Genomic DNA, 22,663 nt, shown 5'->3' on the forward strand with positions numbered 1-22,663 from the left:
CGTGCTTATGCCACTGAGCTAAATCCCCAGCCCTCCAACTTTTTTTTTTTTTTTTGTCTTTTTCCTTTTTATCGGTACCGGGGATAGAACTCACGACTGCCTGCTTACAAGGCAGGTGCTTATGCCGCTGAGCTAAATCCCTAGCCCCCCAACTTTCATTTTTGAAATCCTGTTTAAAATGGTCCCTGCTGGGCATAATGGCACATGCCAGTAATCTCAGTACTTTGGAGTCTAAGGCAGGAGGATCATTGTGAGACCCAGGTCCACTTGGACTATGGAGTGAGTTCAAGGCCAGTTTGAACTGCATAGTGAAACCGTCTCAAAATGGTACCAATTTTTTTTTTTTTTTTTTTTTTTTTTTTTTTTTTGCAGTACTAGGGATCGAACTCACAACCTCATGCTTGCCAGGCAGGCACTTATGCCACTGAGCTAAATCCCCAGCCCAATGGTCCCAATTTTATAAAATATAACCTAAGGTTATGTTAGGATACACAGATACCTAGTTGTCCACAATCCTGTAAGAGGCAGGTGTTATGTACTTCTAAAAAAAAAAAAATAAAGAAAAAACAGAGCCTAGCATGGTAGTGCATGCCTATAATCTCATCACTCTAGAAGGCTGAGAATTGCAAGTTCAAGGCTATCTTGGTCACTGTAGTAACCCAGAGAGATCTTGTCTCAAAATAAAAATAAATTTTAAAAGGGCTGGTTAAACAATAGCAAGTTGGCAAATCTTTCTCACAGGGGAGAGATCAAGAGATAGAAGGAAGATAGAGACAGAAGGAGGAAAGGAGATGGAAAAAAATTGAAAGAAAAACAGAGAAACAGAGCTTTTGCAAATAGGAAGGGGACCAAGAAGTGGAAATACAGAAAAGCATAGAAGGGTAAGGGGCAAAGAAGAATCAAAAGATGTTAAGTGTCTATGCCAATTCCCCATAATAAATATAATCATCATGTACTTTAAAAAGGTGTTTAAAAGGACTATTTCCTGGGGCTGGGGATTTAGCTTAGCGGCGTAAGCACCTGCCTTGCAAGCAGGCGGTCGTGAGTTCGATCCCCGGTACCGATAAAAAGGAAAAAGACAAAAAAAGAAAAGAAAAGACTATTTCCTACATTGCTATGTGAAAAATCTATTCCAGACACTAGACAGGCAGTCTTTGTGTCTCCCTCATCTGACCCAGGAGCAAGGTTTGTTGATTGACCTGCGGGGCTTCCTGAGGGGCCACTGCATGACCCCAGTGTGTACCTCCTGACTCCTCCTACCCTTCTGCTTAGAGATAGAACATGACCCATATCTTCTGGGCTTTTAGGTACAAACACTCATTTTGTATAGATTTGGGAGTCTCAGACTGACCAACGAAAGCTGCAAGGTTTGCAGAAAGAGAAGGCTACACAATTAGTGGGCAAAGGCTGAAAGAAAGGCAAAGCACTTGATTGGATTTACCAGAGTGCATGCCTCGGTTTACCCCTAGCGGCCTCACCAACTGATGTCACACAGTGGAGTCCATGGAAATTCCTTAAAATGAGGAAGATGAGGTGAAGTCCTCAATTACCCACCCGTAGACCAGGTTGTAGGATCTACCTATCATGACAGAAACACATTTGCCAGGTGCATCAGTGAGAGGCATAGAAAGGTTTATTGGGCAGCATTTAAAAGTACTCAGGGAGAATAGAGTGGGCATTCAGGAGACAGGCTTTTTATGGTTTGCGTTTGGGAATTTTTATGTAGTCTTAGGAGTGAAGAGCTGTGGAATTTGTGAATTTATAGTAAAGGGAAAAAAGCAGGGGCTCAGTTTACAGGTGAAAGGCTTAGGTCAAATATATTTTATTTTTAAAGAATTGGGAAAAAAGAAAAAGAAAAAAATTAAGACTGTGAAAGTGAGTAGCCTGGGAAGGAAAAACATTGTAGTCTTGGGAAATTTGCACCCACAAGAAATTTGCAGTTTCTAAGGTACAATTTGAAAATTGTGATTTTCCTTTCTCCTTTCTGTCTTTATTTCTTCTACCCTACCTCAGAAAGAAAGAAAAGAAAGAAGGAAGGAGGAAGGAAGGGAGGAAGGGAGGAAGGGAGAGAGGAAGCAGGGAAGGAAAGTTAGTAGTGGGAGCTCACATTGCCTAAAGAGAGAGACAGAAGGCCAAGGATTTAGCTCAGCAGGCATAAGTGCCTGCCTGGCAAGTGCAAGGGTAAGTCTGACCCCCAGTACCAGAAAGAGAGAGAGAGACAGAGAGAGAGACAGAGAGAGAGACAGAGCGAGAGACAGAGAGAGAGACAGAGAGAGAGAGAGAGAGAGAGAGAGAGAGAGAAGAGAGAGAGAGAACGCGCTTTGGAAAAATGGCGGACCTCTGAAAAGTGAAGATGGAGTTAAGTGATGGTAAAAATAATTTCTGCTGAATAGCAGGCTTATTTCTCCCAAATTCCCTCTCTATGTTCTCTTATGCAGGATATAAGAGAACAATTCAACAGAGATTCCTTTTGTTTTGTTTTGTTTTGTTTTTTGGTACCAGGAATCAAACTCAGGACCTTGCACTTGTAAGGTAGGCACTTGTGCTGCTGAGCTGCATCCCCAACCCAATAAATACAGTCTCCAAAGAAGAACCAAATAGAAATGAAAAGCACAACTCAAATGAAAAAAAAAAAAAAAAAAAAAAAAAAAACCTCAGTGGACATCTTCACCAATAGAAAGGACTATGCAGAAGACAGAATTTCAAGGCTTGATACACTTGAGGCACTATTTCAGACAGAAAGAAAGAAAAACCAAAAATTATGAACAAATATACAAGAAGCCTGGGACACAGGTAAAAGACCAAACTTACTAAGGGCACTGAGGTTCAGACTAATGGTACAGAAAATGCATTTAATGAATAATAACAGATAAACTTCCCAAATGTGGGGGCAGATACTGACCTGTAGATATAAAAGACATTGAGAAACAGGCAATCCTAAAGGGGCACAATTGGAAAAGGACCTCCCCACATCACACTATAGTTAAATGGCAAGAGTACGGAACAAGGCAAGAATAATGAAAGCAGCGTGACAAAATCAGAGGGGCAAAGAAGACCACTATAGGCAAAGGGAACAATCCACTAAGAAAGCATAACACACTTAAACATATGTGTGTCAAACACCAGCTGCACCCAACTCTACGAACAAACTCTACTCGACATAAATGGCCACATAGGTCTCAATATAATAACAGGGAATGACTTCAGTACGCCACTCTCACCAATATATAGGTCACCTAGGCAAACACTCAACAGAGAAACACCAAAGTTAGACTAAACCACTCATCAAATCCACTTAACAGATGGCTACAAGTATTCCACCCAACAAATACAGATGCGCATTCTCAATGGCTCATAGAATATTCTCCAAAATATATAACAAAGGAAGCCCTGACAAAAAGACTGAAATAATTTTGTGTATGTTATCACATAATGACGGAATGAAACTAGAAATTAACAGCAGGAAAAATCACAGGAAGTATACAAATGCTGGAGATAGAATAGTTCACTGTTGAATGATCATCAAAGAAATCAGGGAGCTAATTTTAAAATCCCTTAGAATCAAATACATAGGGAACTACAACATAACAGATCTCCATGATACAGTAAATGCCATTCTAAGAGGGAAAATGATGAGGCCCTATATAAAAAATCAGGGAGATCTTAAACAAATAACCTAATGATACACCTCAACATTCTGTAAAATCAAGAACTAAAGTCATACCCAACAAAAGGAAAGAAACAATAAAGATACAGCTGAAATTACTGAGACAGAGACTAAAAGAACAATGCATGGAATTAATTAAACAGAGTTGGCTTTTACAAAAAGTGAACAAGATTTATAAACCTTTAGCCAGACTAACAAGGAGACCCAGGTCAATAAAACTGGAGATGAAAGGGAGCATATCACAACAGATACCATTGAAATCCTAGGATTATTTGGCACAGCTTTGAAAACCTATATTCTGATACATTGGAGAATCTAGCAGAAGTGGATATATTTCTAGGCATATATGATCTACCAAAACTAAGCCAAAAGGATAGAAAACCTAAACAGATAAACAAAAAGCAATGAGAGAGTAAAGCGGTAGTAATAAAAACTGTCCCAAAAGAAAAACCTGGAACCAACATGCCAATTTTGCCAGTCCCTTTTTTTTTGTACTGGCGATTGAGCTCACAACCTCACACTTGCCAGGCAAGCACTTATGCCACCGAGCTGAATTCCTGACCCCAAAATTCATAGCAACTCAATGCCCCTAGATAGTGGATCGTAACTGAGGAGCATTTGTTTTGTTTTGGGTACCAGGGATTGAACTCGCAATCTCCTGTTTGCCAGGCAGGCGCTTATGCCACTGAGCTAAATCTCCCTTATATATGTATTTATCTATCTTGGTACTGGGAATCGAACTCAGGTCCTTGCACTTGCTAGGTAGGCACTGGGCTGCTGAGTTATAGTTCCAGCCCACTAGTCCCTTTTAAAGGAGAAAGGAGTGCTGGCCAAACTTACCCATGAAATAGAAAAAGAAAGGCCAGCATCACCCTGATACTGAAACAAATCAAGGACACAACAAAAAAAAGAAAACTATAGACTCATATTCTTGAATACAGATGCAAAAACCCTCATAAAATACTCGCAAGCTGAATTCAAAAAACACTAGAAAGATGATACACTACAATCAAGTTGGCTTCATTCCGGAGAAACAAGGATGGTTCAACATATGCAAACTGATAAATGTCACATACCACACAAATAAAATCAAGACTAAAAACCACATGATAACTCAAGTGACACAGGAAAAGGAGTAACAAAATCCACCCATTCATAACGGAAGCCTGAAGAAACCAGGCACTGAAGGGTCATTCCTCATACAATAAAGGAGTAAAGGCTATCAATCCACAGCCAGCATCTTTGGTTTCTCCATTTTGGGGGTTGGTTTTTTTTTTTTTTTCTTTTGCAGTACTAGGGATCAAACTCACGACCTCATGCTTGCCAGGCAGGTGCTAATGTCACTGAACTAAACCCCCAGCCCTTGTTTGTTTGTTTCATTTTGTTTTTTGAAATAGGGTTTTGGATGGTATAGTACCTGCCCGGCAACTGCAAGTGCTAAGGCCCTGAGGTCAAGCCCCAGTACCAAAAAAAAAAAAAAAAAAAAAAACAGGGTTTTATTGTGCAGTTCAGGCTGGTCTTGAACTTACTTGGTAGCCCAGGCTAATTTTAAACTCATGGTAATCTTCCTGCCTCAGCTTCCCAAGTGCTGGGATTACAGGCATATACCACCACTTCCGGCCTGCCAGTATCATTTTAGAAGAGAAAAAGCTGAAAGCATTCCCTCTCAAAGCAGAAATGAGGCAAAGATGTCCACTTTTTTTTTTTGCACTAGAAATTGAACTCAGGACCTCGTGCTTGCCAGGCAGGTACTAGGCCCATGATTTATACCCCAGACCCCCAAAAGACTTTTAGAGCAGAATATAAAATCAAGATTAAAAAAATAGTTTATTTTCTATACATTGGCAATAGACTAGAGGGGAAAGAAATTAGAAAAACAATTCAATTTTCAAAAGCTTTAAGAAAAACAACTCATAAAAGTAAAAAAAAGAAAAAAAAATAAAGAAAAACAACTTAGGTATAAATCTAACCAAAGAGGTAAAAGACCTCTACAGTGAAAATTTCAGGGACAGGGGATTTGCTCAGTGGCATAAGCACCTTCCTGACAAGCACAAGGTAGTGAGTTTGATCCCCAGTATCAAAAAAAAAAAATTTTTTTTTTTCAGAACACTGAAGAAAACTTTGAAAAAGACACTAGAAGAAAGACCTTCCATGTTCATGGATTGGCAGCTGTAATATTGCTCAAATGGCCATACTTAGACTTACCAAGTGATCTACAGATTCAATGTACTCCTCATCAACCTACCAATGTCATTCCTCAAAGAACTAGAAAAACAATCTTAAAATTCGTATGGAAACACAAAAGAGCCAGAATAGCCACAGCAACAGGAACATGTTTAGAGGCATCTTAATGCTTGATTGCAGGTATTGGGAAAGAAAAGAGTGATTAAATTATGTTACATGCATACAAAAACCTGCCCCAAATGAAACTCATTCATTTGCATACCAATATTTAATAATAAAAAAAAAATGTGTGTGGGAAGGCGAGGGATGTAGCTCAGTGGCAAAACTCTTGGGCTCAACCCCCAGCACGACTGGATTAATTAATTTATTTGCCTTTTTTGAGACAGGGTCCCTCTATGCAGTTCATGCTGGCCTTGAGCTCACTTTGTAGAATTAATTAATTTTAAAATACCTGTATCATTAATATACTTGTATTTCCTATGCATGCTAGGAACTTGGCACATACAAGGTGCCCAAAAACTACTTGTGAAAAAATAAATTGCACCAAGAGCATATTAAAAGGATAGGCACTTAAAATATAAATTAGAAAGGCTGGGGATTTAGCTCAGCAGTATAGGCACCTGCCTGGCGAGCACGAGGTTGTAAGCTCAATCCCTGTACCAAAAAAAAAAAAAAAAGGTGTCATTAGAGGTTATGTTGTAAGTTCAAAATTGATAAATTAAAAAATTTCTAAAACAAATATATATTTTAAAAATATAATTAAAAATTAATAAAAATCATCAGAATATTCTCAGGACTGAGGGTGAAGTATACCACAGTGGTAGAGCCTATCTAACAGGCACTAAGGCCCTGAGTTGAGCCTGAGCACCTAAAAAAGCAAGTGGAGAAGGAGGAGGAAGATGGTGCTTAAATAAATCACAGAGTGATCATTGGAATAGCGTCTAAAACTGGGTAACAAATTATCTGACTAAAAACCCTCGCATGAAGTTATCCAACTGGGACTGGTTGCTAAGAACACAATATTTTAGAAAAAAGTTCATAAACTCTAGAGAGGATTACTAAATTAAGATCTAGCTTTTCATTTTTACTTATCCTTGGCCTCCCACTCATTTTGCCCTGTTTCTTCTCCAGTTTCATGATGTGGTAGGAGAACAATTTTCTCAGATAAGATCTGCTTCCAGAGAGCCTTTTTTGATCACTTGACTTCTCAGGGTCTTAGTTTCCTTATCTGAAAGGTGAGATTTGGAGATGATCCTGAAGGTCCCTTCCCGCTCCAAAGTCCTAGGTGCCACCTGTTCCCCCAAGGTTCTTTCTATTCTATTAACTGAATATTATTCATAGTTTCTGACGTAGTTCCTTTAGTAATTCCAGTCCCTCCAAAAACTTGTTTCTGCTACTGAAATCTTTCTTTCTTGTCAGTCTGATGTGCTGTGTTTTTTGTTTTGTTTTGTTTTTTTGTAACAGGAATTGAACTCAGGACCTTGCACTTGGCAGGTAAGCACTTGGCCACAGAGCTATATCCCGGCCCTCTGCTTTCCTCTTGACTGCTGTCGTGGCCTTTCTCACTGTCCCCTCTCTTCTGACTGTATCTGTCTGATCATCTTTCTAATGCCCATCTTGAGGATCTGCAGAATTTAACAAATTGTAGGGGCTGGGGATTTAGCTCAGCGGCATAAGCACCTGCCTTGTAAGCAGGCGGTCATGAGTTCGATCCCTGGTACCGGTAAAAATGAAAAAGACAAAAAAAAAAAAAATGAATTTAACAAATTGTCTTTATAATGTGTCCCTGACACTCACCCTCTCTCTCTCTCCCACTCCCACCCAACCCTCCTCCTCCCGCTTCTCCTGTACATAACAGGAGCTTTGGCTTTCCCGTATAGGAGCAATGAGAATGGAAAAACAAACGAGGAGAAGCACAACAAATACGCTCCAACCTTCCCCCATAGGTATTTAAATTCCTGCTGTCCTTAACACAACGAACTCTGAAAAGCAACACCGGACAAGATTCAGCCTGAAAGAGTCTCCTTGATCTTCACTCCTCCCCTCTGCCCCTAAAACACCATGGCAACAGCCACCTGAAAGAGGCTGGGCAGAAACCAGCTCCTGAGACCAGGCTCCTTGGCCAGGGCTTTCTTATTTAGCAAACTTTCGCAAGGAGCACTTTCCCCTACCCTTCGTTGCCTTGTGACCTTAATGCTGGCAAGACAAAGAACATGGGACAGTATATGTAATTCTAAGAACCATTATTACTCTACGTAGTTCCTTGCAAATCTTCTGATTTTCTTTGGATGTTGAAACTTTGTCATCCTCGGGGCTGGAGACTTGGCTGAGTGGTAGAACACTTGCCTAGCAAGCTGGAAGCCCTGGGTTCCGTCCTCAGCACCAAACCTGAAAAACAAAAAATCCATTAAAAAAAATGCAAAAGAAACTATGTCATCCTCCAAGTCTTTAGCCAGAAAGTAAGAACCTTAAAAGAGGTCAAAAATCAGCAGAAAGTGTCACATTGTCCAATCAAGCATCTTTTAGGGAAATTTCATCTTTTACGCTGTGTAAACTTTTTTTTGTTTTTGTAGCAGGAATCAATTTTGCACTTGCCAGGAAGGCACTTAGGCCACTGAGCTATATCCCCAGCCCAAAATTTCATTTTTTTTTTTTTGTCTTTTTCATTTTTATCGGTACCAAGGATCAAACTCATGACCGCCTGCTTGCAAGGCAGGTGCTTATGCCGCTGAGCTAAATCCCCAGCCCCTAAAATTTCATCTTTTAGACTGTCCAATCAAGCATCTTTTAGGGAAATTTCAACCTTGCCACTTACCAGCTATGAGACCTTGAGCAAGATAGCCAGTTTGCCTCTCTAAGCCTCAGTTTCCTTACTCATAAAGTGGGGTGTTCTGAATGTGTGATATGGGGGTTACAGTATATAGTGCTTTGCAAAGTTACTTTAAGAATAAATTGAGAGGGCTGGGGATTTAGCTCAGCAGGCATAAGCGCCTGCCTGGCAAATGCAAAGTCGTGAGTTCAATCCCGGATACCACAAAAAAAAAAAAAAAAACGGTAAGTTGACATTATGTATTCAAAGGGCCTGACACACAGAATATACAACAGCCAATATACCATTACGGTTATCAATAGAAATGTTTTTCTAGATTCCTAGTTTAATTCTCTTGCAATTAAATCAAGGACTCTAACTCCTTGAAAGGTAGAAGAAATGACTTCATAAATCTATAAGCAAACTAAAAAAAGCAGAATGCTATGAGCAGAGTTCTGTCCTGAGAGAAGCAGTGAGAGAAATGGCAAAAAGCTTCCTGGAACCCCTCATGACTGTAGTTTCACTTTTAGGGCAAAACTGACCATGAGTTTAAAAATCCTTTTAAATAGCTAAAAAGTGTGTCAACCTTAACTTCAATAAACTTTCAGCCAGCTGTAGCACCTTCACTTGAAAAGTGTGTTATTTATTCAATCAACAGTGGGGCTGGGCTCATGTGTACAGGGCTTCTTTTCCAACAACACTGCAGTCCCTAGGAACTTAAGGCCTAGTTTAGGAACCATCAGGCCAGTCCAATTGTTTCAGACTTGACTCTGCATAAGAACCAATTCGTAGATTGTTTTAAAGTCTTCGGTCTTAGCCCCAGAAAACCTGTGTTGATGGCAAAGACTCAGGAATATGAATTCTCCATGAACTCTCAGGTAAATACAGTGCATGGCAAACACAGGTGCAGAGGAAAGTCCAGCACCTGGGAATTGGCACCACTGGCTCCTCCCCACCCCCACCCCATTCAGTAACCTTCTACATCTTACAGTTCCTGGCTTCTTTAATTGGGTGGTTTGCTGATACCACAAAGCAGTAAATGAAACAATTGATTCACTGTAACAGAAAAACAACAACATGTTTGTGCTTTTTTTTTTTTAAAGAATTTAATTTTTTGTTTTGTTTTATTTTGTTTTGGTACTGCTGGATTGGATTAAGCCCAGGTTCCTTACATATGCTAGCAAAGTGCTCTATCACTGAGCTACCTACATTCCCAGCCCTTAAGGTTTTCATTTTGACACCAAAATACTTTAATGTTCATTTTAACTAACCCGTAGACACGTTTTATTCTCAGGTGGTCTGGATCAGCAACTGACTCCACGGTATAAACACCTCACCAGTACTGTTAGCCAATCCTGGTTTTCTTATCCTTTAATTATTTCCAATGACCTTAAGTGGTTCTTCAGTTTCTTGGGAATTAAGCCCTTAGGTTACAAGGTCAAAAGACCATAGAATATTTCTAATAATTAGATCACAAACTGAAGAAGGAAAATAAGAAAATTTCTGTGCTAATATTTTGTGGTTCTGACTCTTCCCATCCCCCATTTTATTCTCTCGCTCTCTCTCTCCCTCTCTTCTTTTCTCTTTTCCCTCCCTCTCTCCTTCCTCTCCCCTCTTCACTTCACCACACACAGAAACCCCTTTTCAAAGGGGCTTTTTTCCAACTCAGTGAAGTAGAGTCTTTGCCCCTTTGTGGGAAAGGCTCATTAACATTCCCACAGCAGCATCTCTTCAAGGATTCTACTTTTGTAACTCTGTGGGGAGGTCAAGAGGCCACAGTGGAGAGGTAAAAGGGAAAAAATGGTAAACGGGGAGGGCGGAAGAAAGGAGAGGAGGGGAAAGAGTCCTTCCTTTCACAATAAAGCCAGGAAGGAGGCGAGAGAAAACATAGGAAAAGATGAAGACAGCCAAGACGTAGCAAAGCAACATGGGACCTCGAAGTCTGCCCCTTACAGATTTCATAGACTTCTGACAAGAGCACAAAGCTATGTGTCTTCTCTCTTTTATTTTTCCTCATAAAACATACATGATGGGAGCAGTGGGATATATTTTTTTTTTTGAGGAATTAGAAGCTTTCCTGGCTTCGACAGCCCCATTTCATTTAAAGTAGCCCAGTAGTTAATAATGGCACTTTTCTACACAGAAAAATTAATATAATTAATTAGACCACTTCAGGTATAAGCATTCCAAGAATGGAGGTGAGAGAGTCATCCAGCATCCTGACAGCAAAGATCTGGAAAAATAATGAATATTGTGTGAATTCCAAAGCAGAGACCAGAGTGCTTCCTAAATCTCTTTAGAAGTGCATACCTACAGGCTGGGAGTGTAGCTCAGAGGTGGAGCACTCACCTACCCAGTGTGAAGTTCTGGGTTCAATCCTCAGCCCTGAAGAAAAAAAAAATAGTGGGAAACCTGCCTCAGCCACTAACAGAGGCATCTATTGTCTTCCTCTCCTATTCTTAGGATTTGCCACAGTATCCTGGACTTGCAGAAGAGAAGAAATGCAAAACCTTCCAAAGTGCCCCCCCATACTGTGAGCTTTGTTTTGCTTTCCTTTTTCTCTGAAGACAGCCATCGGAGATTTACATGACTGAACTTAAAAAGAGGAAAAATAAGTCCCACTTTTCCACCTGAGAATGTTCCAGGTGCTCTCTTGCCTCAGCTTGCAAACTAAAGGCACATAAAGTTAAGAGAAGGGAACCCAAGCATTACAGCTAAAAGAGTGGATATATCTGGCATTGCTTGTGCCCAGAAGCCCAATATTACTCTAATTCAGGTCAAGAACAGCATAGTCGGGGCTAGGGATTTAGCTCGGCGGCATAAGCACCTGCCTTGCAAGCAGACGGTCCTGAGTTCCATCCTCAGTACTGATAAAAAAAAAAAAAAAAAAAAACAGCATAGTCAGGAGTTAAAGAACAATTTGATCCCCAGGACCTCAATAAAGAAAAAAAAAAGTTGAAAAACAATAAAATGACCCTTAGTATGCAGGCTGAGCTGGAGATACCTGGTGGTTTCTCAAATGATATTTGCAGAGGTAGAGTAGTTTGTTTGTGTATTTTGGTTTGAAGGATTGAGTTCAAGGCCTCATGCATGCTGGGCAAGTGGTCTACCCCTTGAGCTACTCAGGCAGCCCAGTAAAGATGGAGGAATGTGTAGAGGCCCAGTTTCATAGCCACAAAAAAATCTTTTATATCCACAAGAAAATCCTTTACACAGAATCTTGAACAATTATTTGGCCTCTGTGTGAACATATTCGAGAGACATCACAAGTCATTAGTCTTTCACACTGTTGGAAAGCACCTTTATATTCAGCTAAAAGTGCCTCCTTACAGGTTTTGCCCTGGGAAACCCAGGAACTCATCCTCCATAGTCTTAGGTACACCCCTTTATCTATGGGAACTGAACAGGACTGAGAGACATGTAAAGCAACCAATCCTGTTGCTATTGTAAGTGAAATCAGCTGGGTATGTAGCTCAGTGGCATAAGTGCCAGCCTGGCAAGTGTGAGGTTGTGAGTTCATTCCCCAGTAGCAAAAAAAAAAAAAGTTTAAATAAGTAAATAAATAAAACCTGGTGTAAATGAAATCATTAAGATCAATCATTTTTTGTTTGTTGTTTTTGCAGTACTGGAGACTGAGCTCAGGTTCTTCACCCTGACTTCACCTACATCCTTGACCTTTTTTTGTTTTGTATTTTGAGATAGGGTCTTGCTAAGTTCCCCAGGCTTGGTTTTGGGATTCTCCTGCCTCAGCTCATAACACCAAGTGTTTTTCATCTTTTTTTTTCATGCTAGCAGTCTAATGGCGTACTGTATCTTTACCAGCATGGAATACACACCTGTGTTCCACTCTCAGTTCTATCATAGCTGTGGAACCTAGGATCTCTGTAGGTTTTTTTGATCCCCATAAAGGAATCCCCTAAAAACAGAAAGAGGCTAAACCTGCCGTGCTAATCTCAACGCTATAATGTTAAACATGTCACATAAATGAAAATACCATATAAACTATCCAAAACTGTGCACTTATTTTAATGCCTGTCTTTACTCAATATTTACAGAGAGCTGACTTTCTTGCCTTGTATCTAGGATATACCAGAAAATTGTTAGTCGTTACCTCTAAAACATCCACACTGTCAAACAGGCAGTTAGGAGAGGACTCAGGCACTGCAAATCTGTTGAAGAGGAGTTAGGAAAACAAATGGGTAATCTCTGAAAGACAGCACGGGAGAGGCAGGAGCCCCGGCAGGGAGGAGAGGGTTAAATCCTCTCCTCAGCAGTACAAAAGAAAAGAGTGTGCGGAAAGATTAGGATTTTTGCTTTTACAATGGGAGCTGCAGAAGCGTAGGGAAGAAGCTGAAGAAAAAAAGGGGGCGTCTCCCCTTTAAAGACTTGCAGAGATTGAGAGAGTCAGGAACAGAATCAGAGAGAGTCTGTCTGTCTCTGAGGAAAGAGAACATCTCTGCTCAGAGTGATTTGCACTGGGGGGAAGAGGCATCCGCTGGCTTCAGACCCAAGGGGGAGCCCGGACCAGGTCACCCCGGTGGAGCCTAAGTGAGCCTTGCCCCTCCTTCTCCCACTTCTCCACCCGGGAATGTCTCGGCGAAAGCAGCGGAAACCCCAACAGTTAATCTCGGACTGCGAAGGTCCCCGAGCGTCTGAGAACGGTGGGTGCTGGGGAGGGCTGGGGGGCCCCGGAGTCCCAGCCCGCGGGGGTCAGGCCGGGGCCAGGGGAGGGCACCTGGGCCACCAGCGAGCCCGGGCGGGGGAGATGCAATCGCTGGGAGAGAGGGGATGACCTGTGCTGGGGAAAAGTCCCCTCGGGTTCATTCTGCTTGTGTTTTCGTTGTTTCTCTCTGGATGAAATGGAGTTTTCAAACTGCTCTGTATCCCCACCCAAGAGTTTTCTCCCCAGGTCCCCCTTTGCTCACAGGTCTTTGTGCCGTTGCTAGGTAACGTCCTCAGACCTGAAGACCCGTCTCTTAGGGGTGGGATTCTCCCCCCTCTTTCTGGAGAGTTGGGTTGCAAGAGAATGAATTGGATAAACGTGAAGGTTCCCCTGAGGGAGAAGAGAAAAAAGTTTCTCATTGTTGGGCTGAGCTGAGAGCGGATCAGAGCTCCCAGAGGGAGCGAGAGTGAAAGCTAATGTCGGTCAGAACACAGCCCGTTGGGGTGTGGATCTCTGTCCTCTGCAGGGCGGAATGGAGGAGGGTCTGCGAGAGGAGTTTAGGTTTGTTTCAAGGGAGGTCAAGCTAACGAAAAAAAAAATGCAAGTTAACATAAGTTAATATATGCATTTCATCTTGCAAGGATATTACTGTGTATGTGTTTTAAGCAACACTTTCTTTATGAGAAGGAAAATTATATGCACTCTTGTAAGCTTCAGTAAATGAAGAGCAGATACCAAATAGAGTGGGGAGGATATTAGGAAGTGACATTGTCCACAGCCTTAGAAACAGAAAGAGGCAGCATCAAGACAAGAACTCAGGTTTCCAGGTGTTCGGGGATGATGTTGCTTGTCCCAATAAATCAGGGCTTTGCCAACTTGCTTAATTGTGAGTAAATTTAAACTGGGGTCTAGGAATCAATATCTCCTGCAAGTGCCCAGGTACTTCTCAGCGTCGAGCAAGCTTTGGGTATATTTGTCAGTGGTATGGCTACCTGTGCACACTGAAAGTCTAGGAGTTTTGGCTCAGGGGTCAACTATTGATATACAATAATGTAGCATTGGGTCAGGCACAAGTGATCAGAGATTTATAGGACTGGCTTCCAGTCAAATCCTGACTTTGCCTGTCTGCCTCAGTTTCTTCATCTGTAAACTAGAGATGATTATATTAGTTACCTCATTAGGGTGTGAGAATTGAAATAAGTTAATTATGTGTAAAGCCAAGACAAAAAAAAAATCCATTTTAAAAGGGGCTGGAGATTTAGCTCAGCGGCATAAGCGCCTGCCTTGCAAGCAGGCAGTCGTGAGTTCGATCCCCGGAAATAAGACCAAAGATCAGGAGCCTCTTGACAAACTTCAGCCTCTCTTCACCAGGCAGGTGCCATGAAAACCTCCAGAGTGGTGTATATGCAGTGATTAAAACTAGTCATGGATTAAACTTAATTTCTACTCATTGTGAAAAAAAAATGACTTCAGGTCCAATCGGGACTCCAACAAACAACCTTAACAGAGGTGCTAAGTTTGGAGTAGGGCGCAGCGAGCTGCTGCTCCACTGTAACCCCCACTGCGCCCATGTTTAGAGGTTCCGTGGTGGCGGCCTCCTTCCCTCCTGAGACACATTAACCCTCCTTAATGCTGCTATACGCCGGATGTTTCCTCCGGTGCGCACTACGGGAGACTTCCCCTGGAGCAGGAGAGTTGCCTCATAGCTCTGCTCCCCTGCTGGCTCAATTGTGGAACTATGCTGAACACCCACCCCCAGTCCCCAAAGAAATCTCTCCTTCCTTCCATCTGCTCCCCAGGTCCCTATACCCCAGCGGAGGAAATATCTTCTGCGAGGCAGTCAAAAGGGTATTCAGCAGCTGCTCCAAATGGATTTTCAAGCCCTTTGAGACAAAGCTCCCTCTTGGGAACATGGACACGGGGGTGGAGGTACAGACACAAGGGGGTGCTACCACAAAACTGTTGCCGTAGAAATAATAAAGGCTTCAATCCAGTGGAAGCAACAAATTTCAGTGATATTTTGCCTGTGAGTTATGGAGAGCAAAAGTAAATAAATGCAGGGTGTCAGAAAGCACTGTAACCTTTGTTAAGAGGTGCCCTTGAGAACACCTACTCAGGAGTTTCTCATCAGAAGTCCTCTGAAAGTAAAACACCTTGACTACTTTTGTGACCTGAAATTTCATTCAGTCTCATCTGCAATTTGTAGTGCCCATGTAAAATTTCTCCCTGTTGTGTGTGTGTGTGTGTGTGTGTGTGTGTGTGTGTGTGTGTGTGTTTGTTTTGGGGGTTTTTTTTTTTTGGTCTTTTTTTTTTTGGTACTGGGGCTCGAACTCACAACCGCAAGGCAGGTGCTTATGCTGCTGAGCTAATCCCCGGCTGCTTTTTTGGTCTTTTTGACACAGGGTCTCTTTATGCAGTTCAGGCTGGCCTTAGGCTCACTTTGTAGCCCAGGCTGGTCTCCAACTTGCAATGATCTGCCTGCCTCAGCCTCCCAAGTGCTGGGATTACAGGAGTGTGCCACCACACGCAGCTTTTTCTTCCTGCCCTTATAAACTGACAAATATACAAATTACTTTCTCCACTTTATAGACAAGATCCTATAAGGAATGGGGGTGTGGCTTGATGGCAGAATGCTTGTCTAGTATGCATGAGGCCCTGGATTATCCTTTACACAGAATCCTTGACAGTTACTTGGTCAGCTTCTGACTTATTTATCACAGAGCATGGCCTCAAATTAGGTAGGAAGAGGCTTGGAGTGTAGCTCAGTAGGAGAGCCCTTGCTTAACCTATAGGAGGTCCTGAGTTCAATTCTCAGTAAGGAAAAGGGGACAGGCAGTGGGAGCTTTTCTTAGGGGCCCTTTGTACGCCTTAGATATTATGGCCATTATAGTTACTATCAGCAGACCTATTCAGTAGCCTAGAATGCCACTAAAGCTCTCAAGTTTTTGGCCTTATTTTAAGCAGTGTTTATCATCTATAAAAAGCAAGTGTTGACCTTTTTAAATGATTTAGCACCATGAAACAGTCTGAAAAACCTGTTTTTCAGCTCTGTTTTTGACCATACCACCAAAGCCTAACAGAATAGTTATTGTACATAAGTGATGAGCAGGAATAGTGTACTTAAAAACTCTGGCAAGGAGGAAAAATCACTCCCCCTGCCACAGAGTCTAGAAATCTGAATTAGAGAGCTTGAGGGATGTAACTGGGGAAAATGCAAACTAGTACATCTGGGAAATAAAGGAAACGATCAGAAACCCAGATATTTAGTGAGGAGAAACCAGGACACGACAAACAGATCTAGCGGGAGAGAAGAGAGTACTTTAGATGGAAGTTGGCAGACAGCAAGAACAGCAAAAGGGAAAAGAAGGCAAAAATAGTTTCGAGGATTCAATGTCATCACCCAGAATATTGGGCCCTGGGCTCATTCAGCTGAATGTGTCCTCTTCCCAGGGTAAGGGTCAGAAGGACACATTTCTGGGCAGATAGAAAGCAGCTCAGGTCTGGATAGAGCACTGAATAAGAAAGCAGGAAACTTGGTCTTCATTCAGACGAGACCTCATTGACCCTGGGCAACCTTTCCATCAAATAATAACATTCATGGCTAATATTTGTGACATGTTCTGGCACAATGCTAGCCACTACTGCTTTAACTCTCATTTATTCCTTTAATTCCCCTATTTGTATCCCACTTCACACACTTGTTTTTCTAAGACACAATCTTACCCTGCCTGGCTTCTAACTCTGAGCCTTCTGCTTCTTTTTTTTTTTTTTTTTTTTTTTTTTGGTACCAGGGATCAAACTCACAACCTAGCACTTTTGCCAGGCAGGCGCTTATGCCGCTGAGCTAAATCCTCTGCCCTGAGCCTTCTGCTTCTGCATTATCTGGTTTACCCATCCCTCAGTTTAAAAAAAATTAAAACTTTCATTATAGAAAGATATGCATAACAAAACTGACAAAGTGGGCCATTATAAGTGTACACTTTAGGGGCATTCGACATGTTTGTAGCCATTGCCTTCTATTTCCAGAACTTTTTCATCATCAAACAGAAACTCTTACATCTTTTAAACAGAAATTTCCCACTTTCCCTTCCCCATGTTCCCTGGTAGTTTCTTTCTTTCTTTTTTTTTTTTTTTTTTGTCTTTTTTCTTTTTATCAGTACTGGGGATTGAACTCACAACTGCCTGCCCGCAAGGCAGGCGCTTATGCTGCTGAGCTAAATCCCCAGCCCCTTTATTGTTAATTTTTTTTTTTTTTTTTTTGTACTGGGGATTGAACTCATGACCGTGTGCTTTCCAAGCAGGTGCTTATGCCACTGAGCTAAATCCCCAGCCCATGTAGTAGGGTTTTTTGAGGCAGGGTCATACTACATAGTGTTCAGGCTATCCTTGAACTCACTATGTAGCTCAGGCTGGCCTAGAACTCAGTAATCCTCCTGCTTCTGCCTTCCAAGTGCTGGGGTTATGGGCATGTGCCACCAAGCCCAGCTATCAGAATTTTATTCCATTTGTGGCTGTACCCCACTTTTCCTGCAGTATTGAGGATTTAATCAAGGAACATTTTACCATTGAACTACATCCCCATCCTTTTTTATTTTTTGAGACAGGGTCTCTCACTAAGTAGCCCAGAATGAATCCAATTTGCATTCCTCCTGCCTCAGCCTCCAGGAGCAGCTGGGATGACAGGTGAGCACCACCACACCCAGTTTGTACCTCATTTTTTTTTTTTTTTTTTGGTCTTTTTCGCTTTTTATCGGTACCAGGGATCGAACTCATGACTGCCTGCTTACGAGGCAGGCACTTATGCCGCTGAGCTAAATCCCCAGCCCCATGTACCTCATATTTTAAAGAAGTCTTAGCCTATGGAGATTAAGAAACTTTCCCAAGATCACAGAAATGAGAAAGGGCTAGGTCTATAACTCGAGTCTAAATCTTTTTTCTTCTTTTCTTCCCACACCTCACCATGGGGGATTGAACCCAGGGCCTTTGTGCTCAGCTGCATCCCTATCGTCCCCCACACCCTTTTGAAACAGTCTAAATTGATAAATTGCCCAGGCTGGGCTCCATATTTGCAATCCTCCTGCCTCAGAGTGCTGGACCCACCTGAGTCTTTTTATTTTTTAAAAAGTCCATAAAAACCTTTGTTGATATTTGACCTAAGTCTTATTTAGGCAATAAGTATTTTTTTCTCACTTAGCAATAGGTATGTTGCAAATCTTCATGCCTCTAAGTCTACTGCGCTACCCAGTAGACATAGGTTTGGCTGTATTAATATGGTTTGGCAAAGGCTTGTGTGTGCACATTGAAGGGAGAGGAGTGAGAGAGCGAAGACGGGATGTTCTAAGAAGTGAACTTAACAACAGTTAGAAAATCAATTTATTTACAGTTCTGAAAGCTACCAATTAGTGCTGGCCCAATGCTAACAACACATAAGCTCAGGCACATAGTTACATAGTATGCTGTTTCCTCTGTGTTTCATCTTACAATTAGAAATATGGCTGTTTTCAATTTAAATTTTAAAATGCTAAAGATGTACATTTGCTGGGAAAAACAATATAGTTGTTTAAATACACAGGTGTGAATGATATCAAAATCTGTTGTTCAAGGAAGCAAATTCTTATCAGGAAAGAGTGCCACAGAGCTAAAGCATGGTTGCAGACAGAATAGAGAGGCAGCCTGGGGGAAAGACTGAGCACTGAGGATTTTGGCTCCTGTCATCAATTTGGCCAGGTTTACCTCAGGTAGGATTGTGAGGAGCAGGGTGGAAGGTTTGATGGGAAAGACAACCTTCTAATACTGCAGTTCTCATCCTTGGCTATACATTGTGTGTTTGGGTTTTTTGTTTGCTTTGTTTTTTTCTTTTTTGAGACAAGATTTCACTATGCAGTTCAGGCTGGTGTTGAACTTACTTTATAACTCAGGCTGGCCTAGAACATGCGGCAATTCTCCTGCCTCAGCCTCCAAAGTACTGGGATTACAGGCATGTGCCTGCATGTGTGGCTCTATGTATACTTCTGTTGTTTGTTTTGTTTTGTGTGTGTGCTGGGAATTTGGCCTTACGTGAAGCAAGTGCTTTACCACTGAGCCACCTCTCCTGCCCAAAACATCAGAAATTTTTTTTTTTTTAAACAATGCTAGGGATTAGACCCAGGACTCTTACATACAAAACTAACATTCTGCCACTGAACTACATCCTCCCCAACTGGGACATCAGGAATTTTCAGAGCTCTAGGGTTAATCCTAAAGGACGGCAAAATTTGAGAACCATTGTTCAAACATAGGGCTCTGAGACATTTGGACCCACCTCTGGTTTTCTCTTCTGTTTTCCTGTCATCTCAAGCCTGAAGCCTTAGTTGGATGGGGCACCAGAGCCAGAGGGAAAGTTACCCTGTTTTGTTTTTCTTTGTCATTTCAGCTCTTTGTGAATTTAAACAAACATGTCCAGGTCTTGGTCCTGCATCCATCCCAGACTTTGCATTTGACCCATTACTTCACCTGATCTGCTATCTAGGGACACATTACCAGCCTAGTTGGTTCCTATGTTTGTGATTTTATTCGAATCTGCATAAGAATCCTGTCCCCTTTTCAGCATAGGCAGTGAGTGTAAAGTGCTGGGAAGTGTAGGGTTCCTCTTACAGGTGGCTGTTGATCCCTCACCTTTCACCGGGGACTAAATTTACCTTAAAGAAGAGTGCAGATCAGATTACGCATCAGAAAGCTCTTTTCATTAAAGAGCAAGAAAGGGGACAGTGTTTCCTAGGAGAAGATGAAAAGAAAAGGATTTCTTTTCTTGTCAGAAGACTTGACAAAACAGCAACTGGATATCAAATGTTCCATGCTAATTAACAAATGCCCAGTAGAAAGTCTCCATCTGATTCCTTCTCCCTTACTGAGGCCAGAGTGCAAACGGCAGGCAGGAGCCAGCCACACAGCATCCTTTTCTCTAGCTCTAGGGAAGCCAAACAATGTTGAAGTGCCTAAAAAAGCCCTGGAGAGCCCTGGACCCAGAAAAGTCACTCTCTGAGCTCCAGTTCCTTGTCTGTAGGGAAACCTGTGACTTCCATAATTAAGCAGACAGCCCCCCTCATTTGTAAGGGCCTAGAAGTACAGAGCCCATCTGTATGGGAGCTGTGATTCACAATGCTAAAATCCTTAAGATTATCTGAAGTGTCAAAATATAATTCAGTAAGATTCATGTAGTGACTCACACCCATAATCCCAGCACTTGAGAGGCGGAAGCAGGAGAATCACTGCATGTTCTAGGCCAGCCTGGGCCTAGAGTTCAAGACCAATCAGAACTGCATAGTGAAACCTGTCTCAAGAAGACAAAAAAAAAAAGTTTTCAGTTTATAAAGACAGGCAAAATTTATGTTGAAAGTAAAGTAGTCGTTATTAATATTTTAATAAGGTTGTTAGCTCTCCTCCAAAAAGACTACTTATCTTTGACATTTGCCAATGATACTAAGCAAGTTCTTACCTCAGAAATTAGTAAGAGTGGGGCTGAGGTTAGAGCTCAGTGGTAGATGACCAGTCCATCAGGCCTTAAATTCAACTCTCAGGAGGAGAACAAAACAAAGGAACAATTAAAAAAAGACAGGCAGGAAGCCACATGCTGTAATCCTAGCACTCTGGGAGAGTGAGGTAGGAGGCTCACAAATTCAAATTCATCACAGACAATTTAGAGATTTAGTGAGGACTTGTCTCAAAAATAAGTAAATAAATTTAAAAAAACTGTAGATGTAGCTTAGTGCAAAGGCCCTGAATTCAAACCCTAGTACTGCCAAAAAAAAAAAAAAATTAGATTAACAAACAACATGAAAAACAGATTGCATCTTTAATGTTTATGTATTTAAAGTTACTTTCATTATTTTACTATTCACAATGTAAATAATAATACTTAGGACCCTTCGAACTAAAAAAAAATCATATATTCATTAATATTATTTGTCAAAAATGTTTCAAGTTTTTGTTCCCACAGTATTATTTTGTGCAGCTGTAGTTTTGTACTTTACACAAAAACCATTATGCCTCAGTTTACCCATCAGGCAAAAATAGAATTGAGTTAACAACAGTACAGAGGCACGAGCCTGGAATCCTAGCACTCAGGAAGCTGAGGCAGGAGGACTGCAAATTTGACCCTAGCCCGGGCAATTTAGGGACTAAAACTGTCGAAAAATAAGAAAAGGTGGTGGGAGCTGGGGATGTAGTTCAGTGTAAAAGCTCTGGGTTCAATCCCCCCACGCCAAAAAGGTGGGTTTACTGATGCCCACAAAACCTGATGATGACCGCAAAACCAAGGCCCTGTGGCTACTTCCTGCATTTAAGATTAAGGATTTCAGGAAGAGAGAAACAACCCCTTTCAGATTCATTTCAAAAGAAACGGAATGCAGAATACCTGGCTCGGATGCCTACTTACCGTCATTGTATGGGAATCAGCCTCCACGGAGGTGAGCTGGCCCCTGTGAGTCACTCCCAGGCATTCAAATCAGGTTGGGGCTGAAAGGGGCTTTGGAACCTGGTGGCTGCCACCACATTTTCCTATTGTTTCAGGAGGAGCTCCCCTCCCCCAGGCCAGAGCTGGGTGGGCCTCCCTAGGCTCGTGCAAGCTAACCTTTCCCTACACCACCGTCCTGTAGAGGGGCGTAGGCCAGTGCTTCTCGGGTGGACAGAGCAGGAAAAGGATAGAAGAGGACACTAAGCTGGAGACAGGTTCTAGCGTACACTCTAGAGTTGAGGTCCAGGCCTAGAGAGCCACGGAGCAGCTTGCGCGCGCTGCGGGAGAAGAAGGCTTAGAGCTCTGGCGAAGGAGTCCTGAAATGACTTCCTTAGAAATTCTACCTAGCAGCCGCCCACTCAGAGAAACTTCTTGTGGCGAGGGATGGGGGTAGTGTGGGAAGGGAAGTGAGGGCGACAAGACAAAACTTGGGAGCATTTTAGTGGTTTGCTGGTGAAGAGAGGATGTTTTGGGCTTCTCCCTTTCTGGCTTCAGACCTCTGCAGAGATCAAACTACCCCTTTTGGCATCCACGTTTTCCAGGCTCAGCGGATCCTTTACCCAAAGAAAAATAAAAGAAGCCTATCGCCGAGCTCCATTGAGCAGGGCTACGTTTCCCACTGTGCCCCTTGAGCTGGGGGGCGGGGATAGACCTGGGCCAAGACATCTGGGGACGGGGGGTAGCTGGCGGAGGACGCAGAGAGGTGGGCGCCACCAAGGCTCCCCGCACCTGTCCCCGCGCTCCGGGCAGCCCTCCGGGGGCTCCGATCCCCACCTTCCCAGAGTGCTCCCGGCCTCGACCTCCTCCCGCTCTGGCCTGGCTCCCCAGCAGCTCCTCCCCACGCTCTCC

General features: G+C 42.4%; 1 protein-coding gene and 1 long non-coding RNA gene across 3 annotated transcripts in view; one reads left to right on the forward strand and one right to left on the reverse strand.

Annotated features, from left to right (window-relative positions):
* The window catches only part of Sall2 (spalt like transcription factor 2), a 35,784-nt gene that overhangs the window by 7,900 nt on the left and 5,221 nt on the right, over positions 1-22,663 (forward strand). The window contains exons 2-4 of one of the 2 annotated variants that reach the window (XM_063236910.1): positions 7,316-7,345; positions 11,124-11,193; positions 12,284-13,321. In XM_063236910.1, coding sequence (XP_063092980.1) covers positions 13,249-13,321 — 73 coding nt within the window. In that variant the 5' untranslated portion in view covers positions 7,316-7,345; positions 11,124-11,193; positions 12,284-13,248. Of the gene's footprint in view, positions 1-7,313; positions 7,346-11,123; positions 11,194-12,283; positions 13,322-22,663 lie in introns of those variants that run through there. The other variant, XM_023567053.2, reaches the window with a different exon arrangement.
* Positions 1,612-22,663, reverse strand: LOC134473241 (uncharacterized). Its single transcript, XR_010043383.1, has 2 exons — positions 21,737-22,663; positions 1,612-8,239 (listed from the first exon to the last, which is right to left on the reverse strand). It is a non-coding gene; the product is annotated as an uncharacterized LOC134473241 (long non-coding RNA).

This window comes from Cavia porcellus, unplaced genomic scaffold, assembly GCF_034190915.1.
Source record: "Cavia porcellus strain 051 isolate PalLab524CR breed Dunkin Hartley unplaced genomic scaffold, mCavPor4.1 scaffold_26, whole genome shotgun sequence".
Lineage (NCBI taxonomy): Eukaryota > Metazoa > Chordata > Mammalia > Rodentia > Caviidae > Cavia > Cavia porcellus.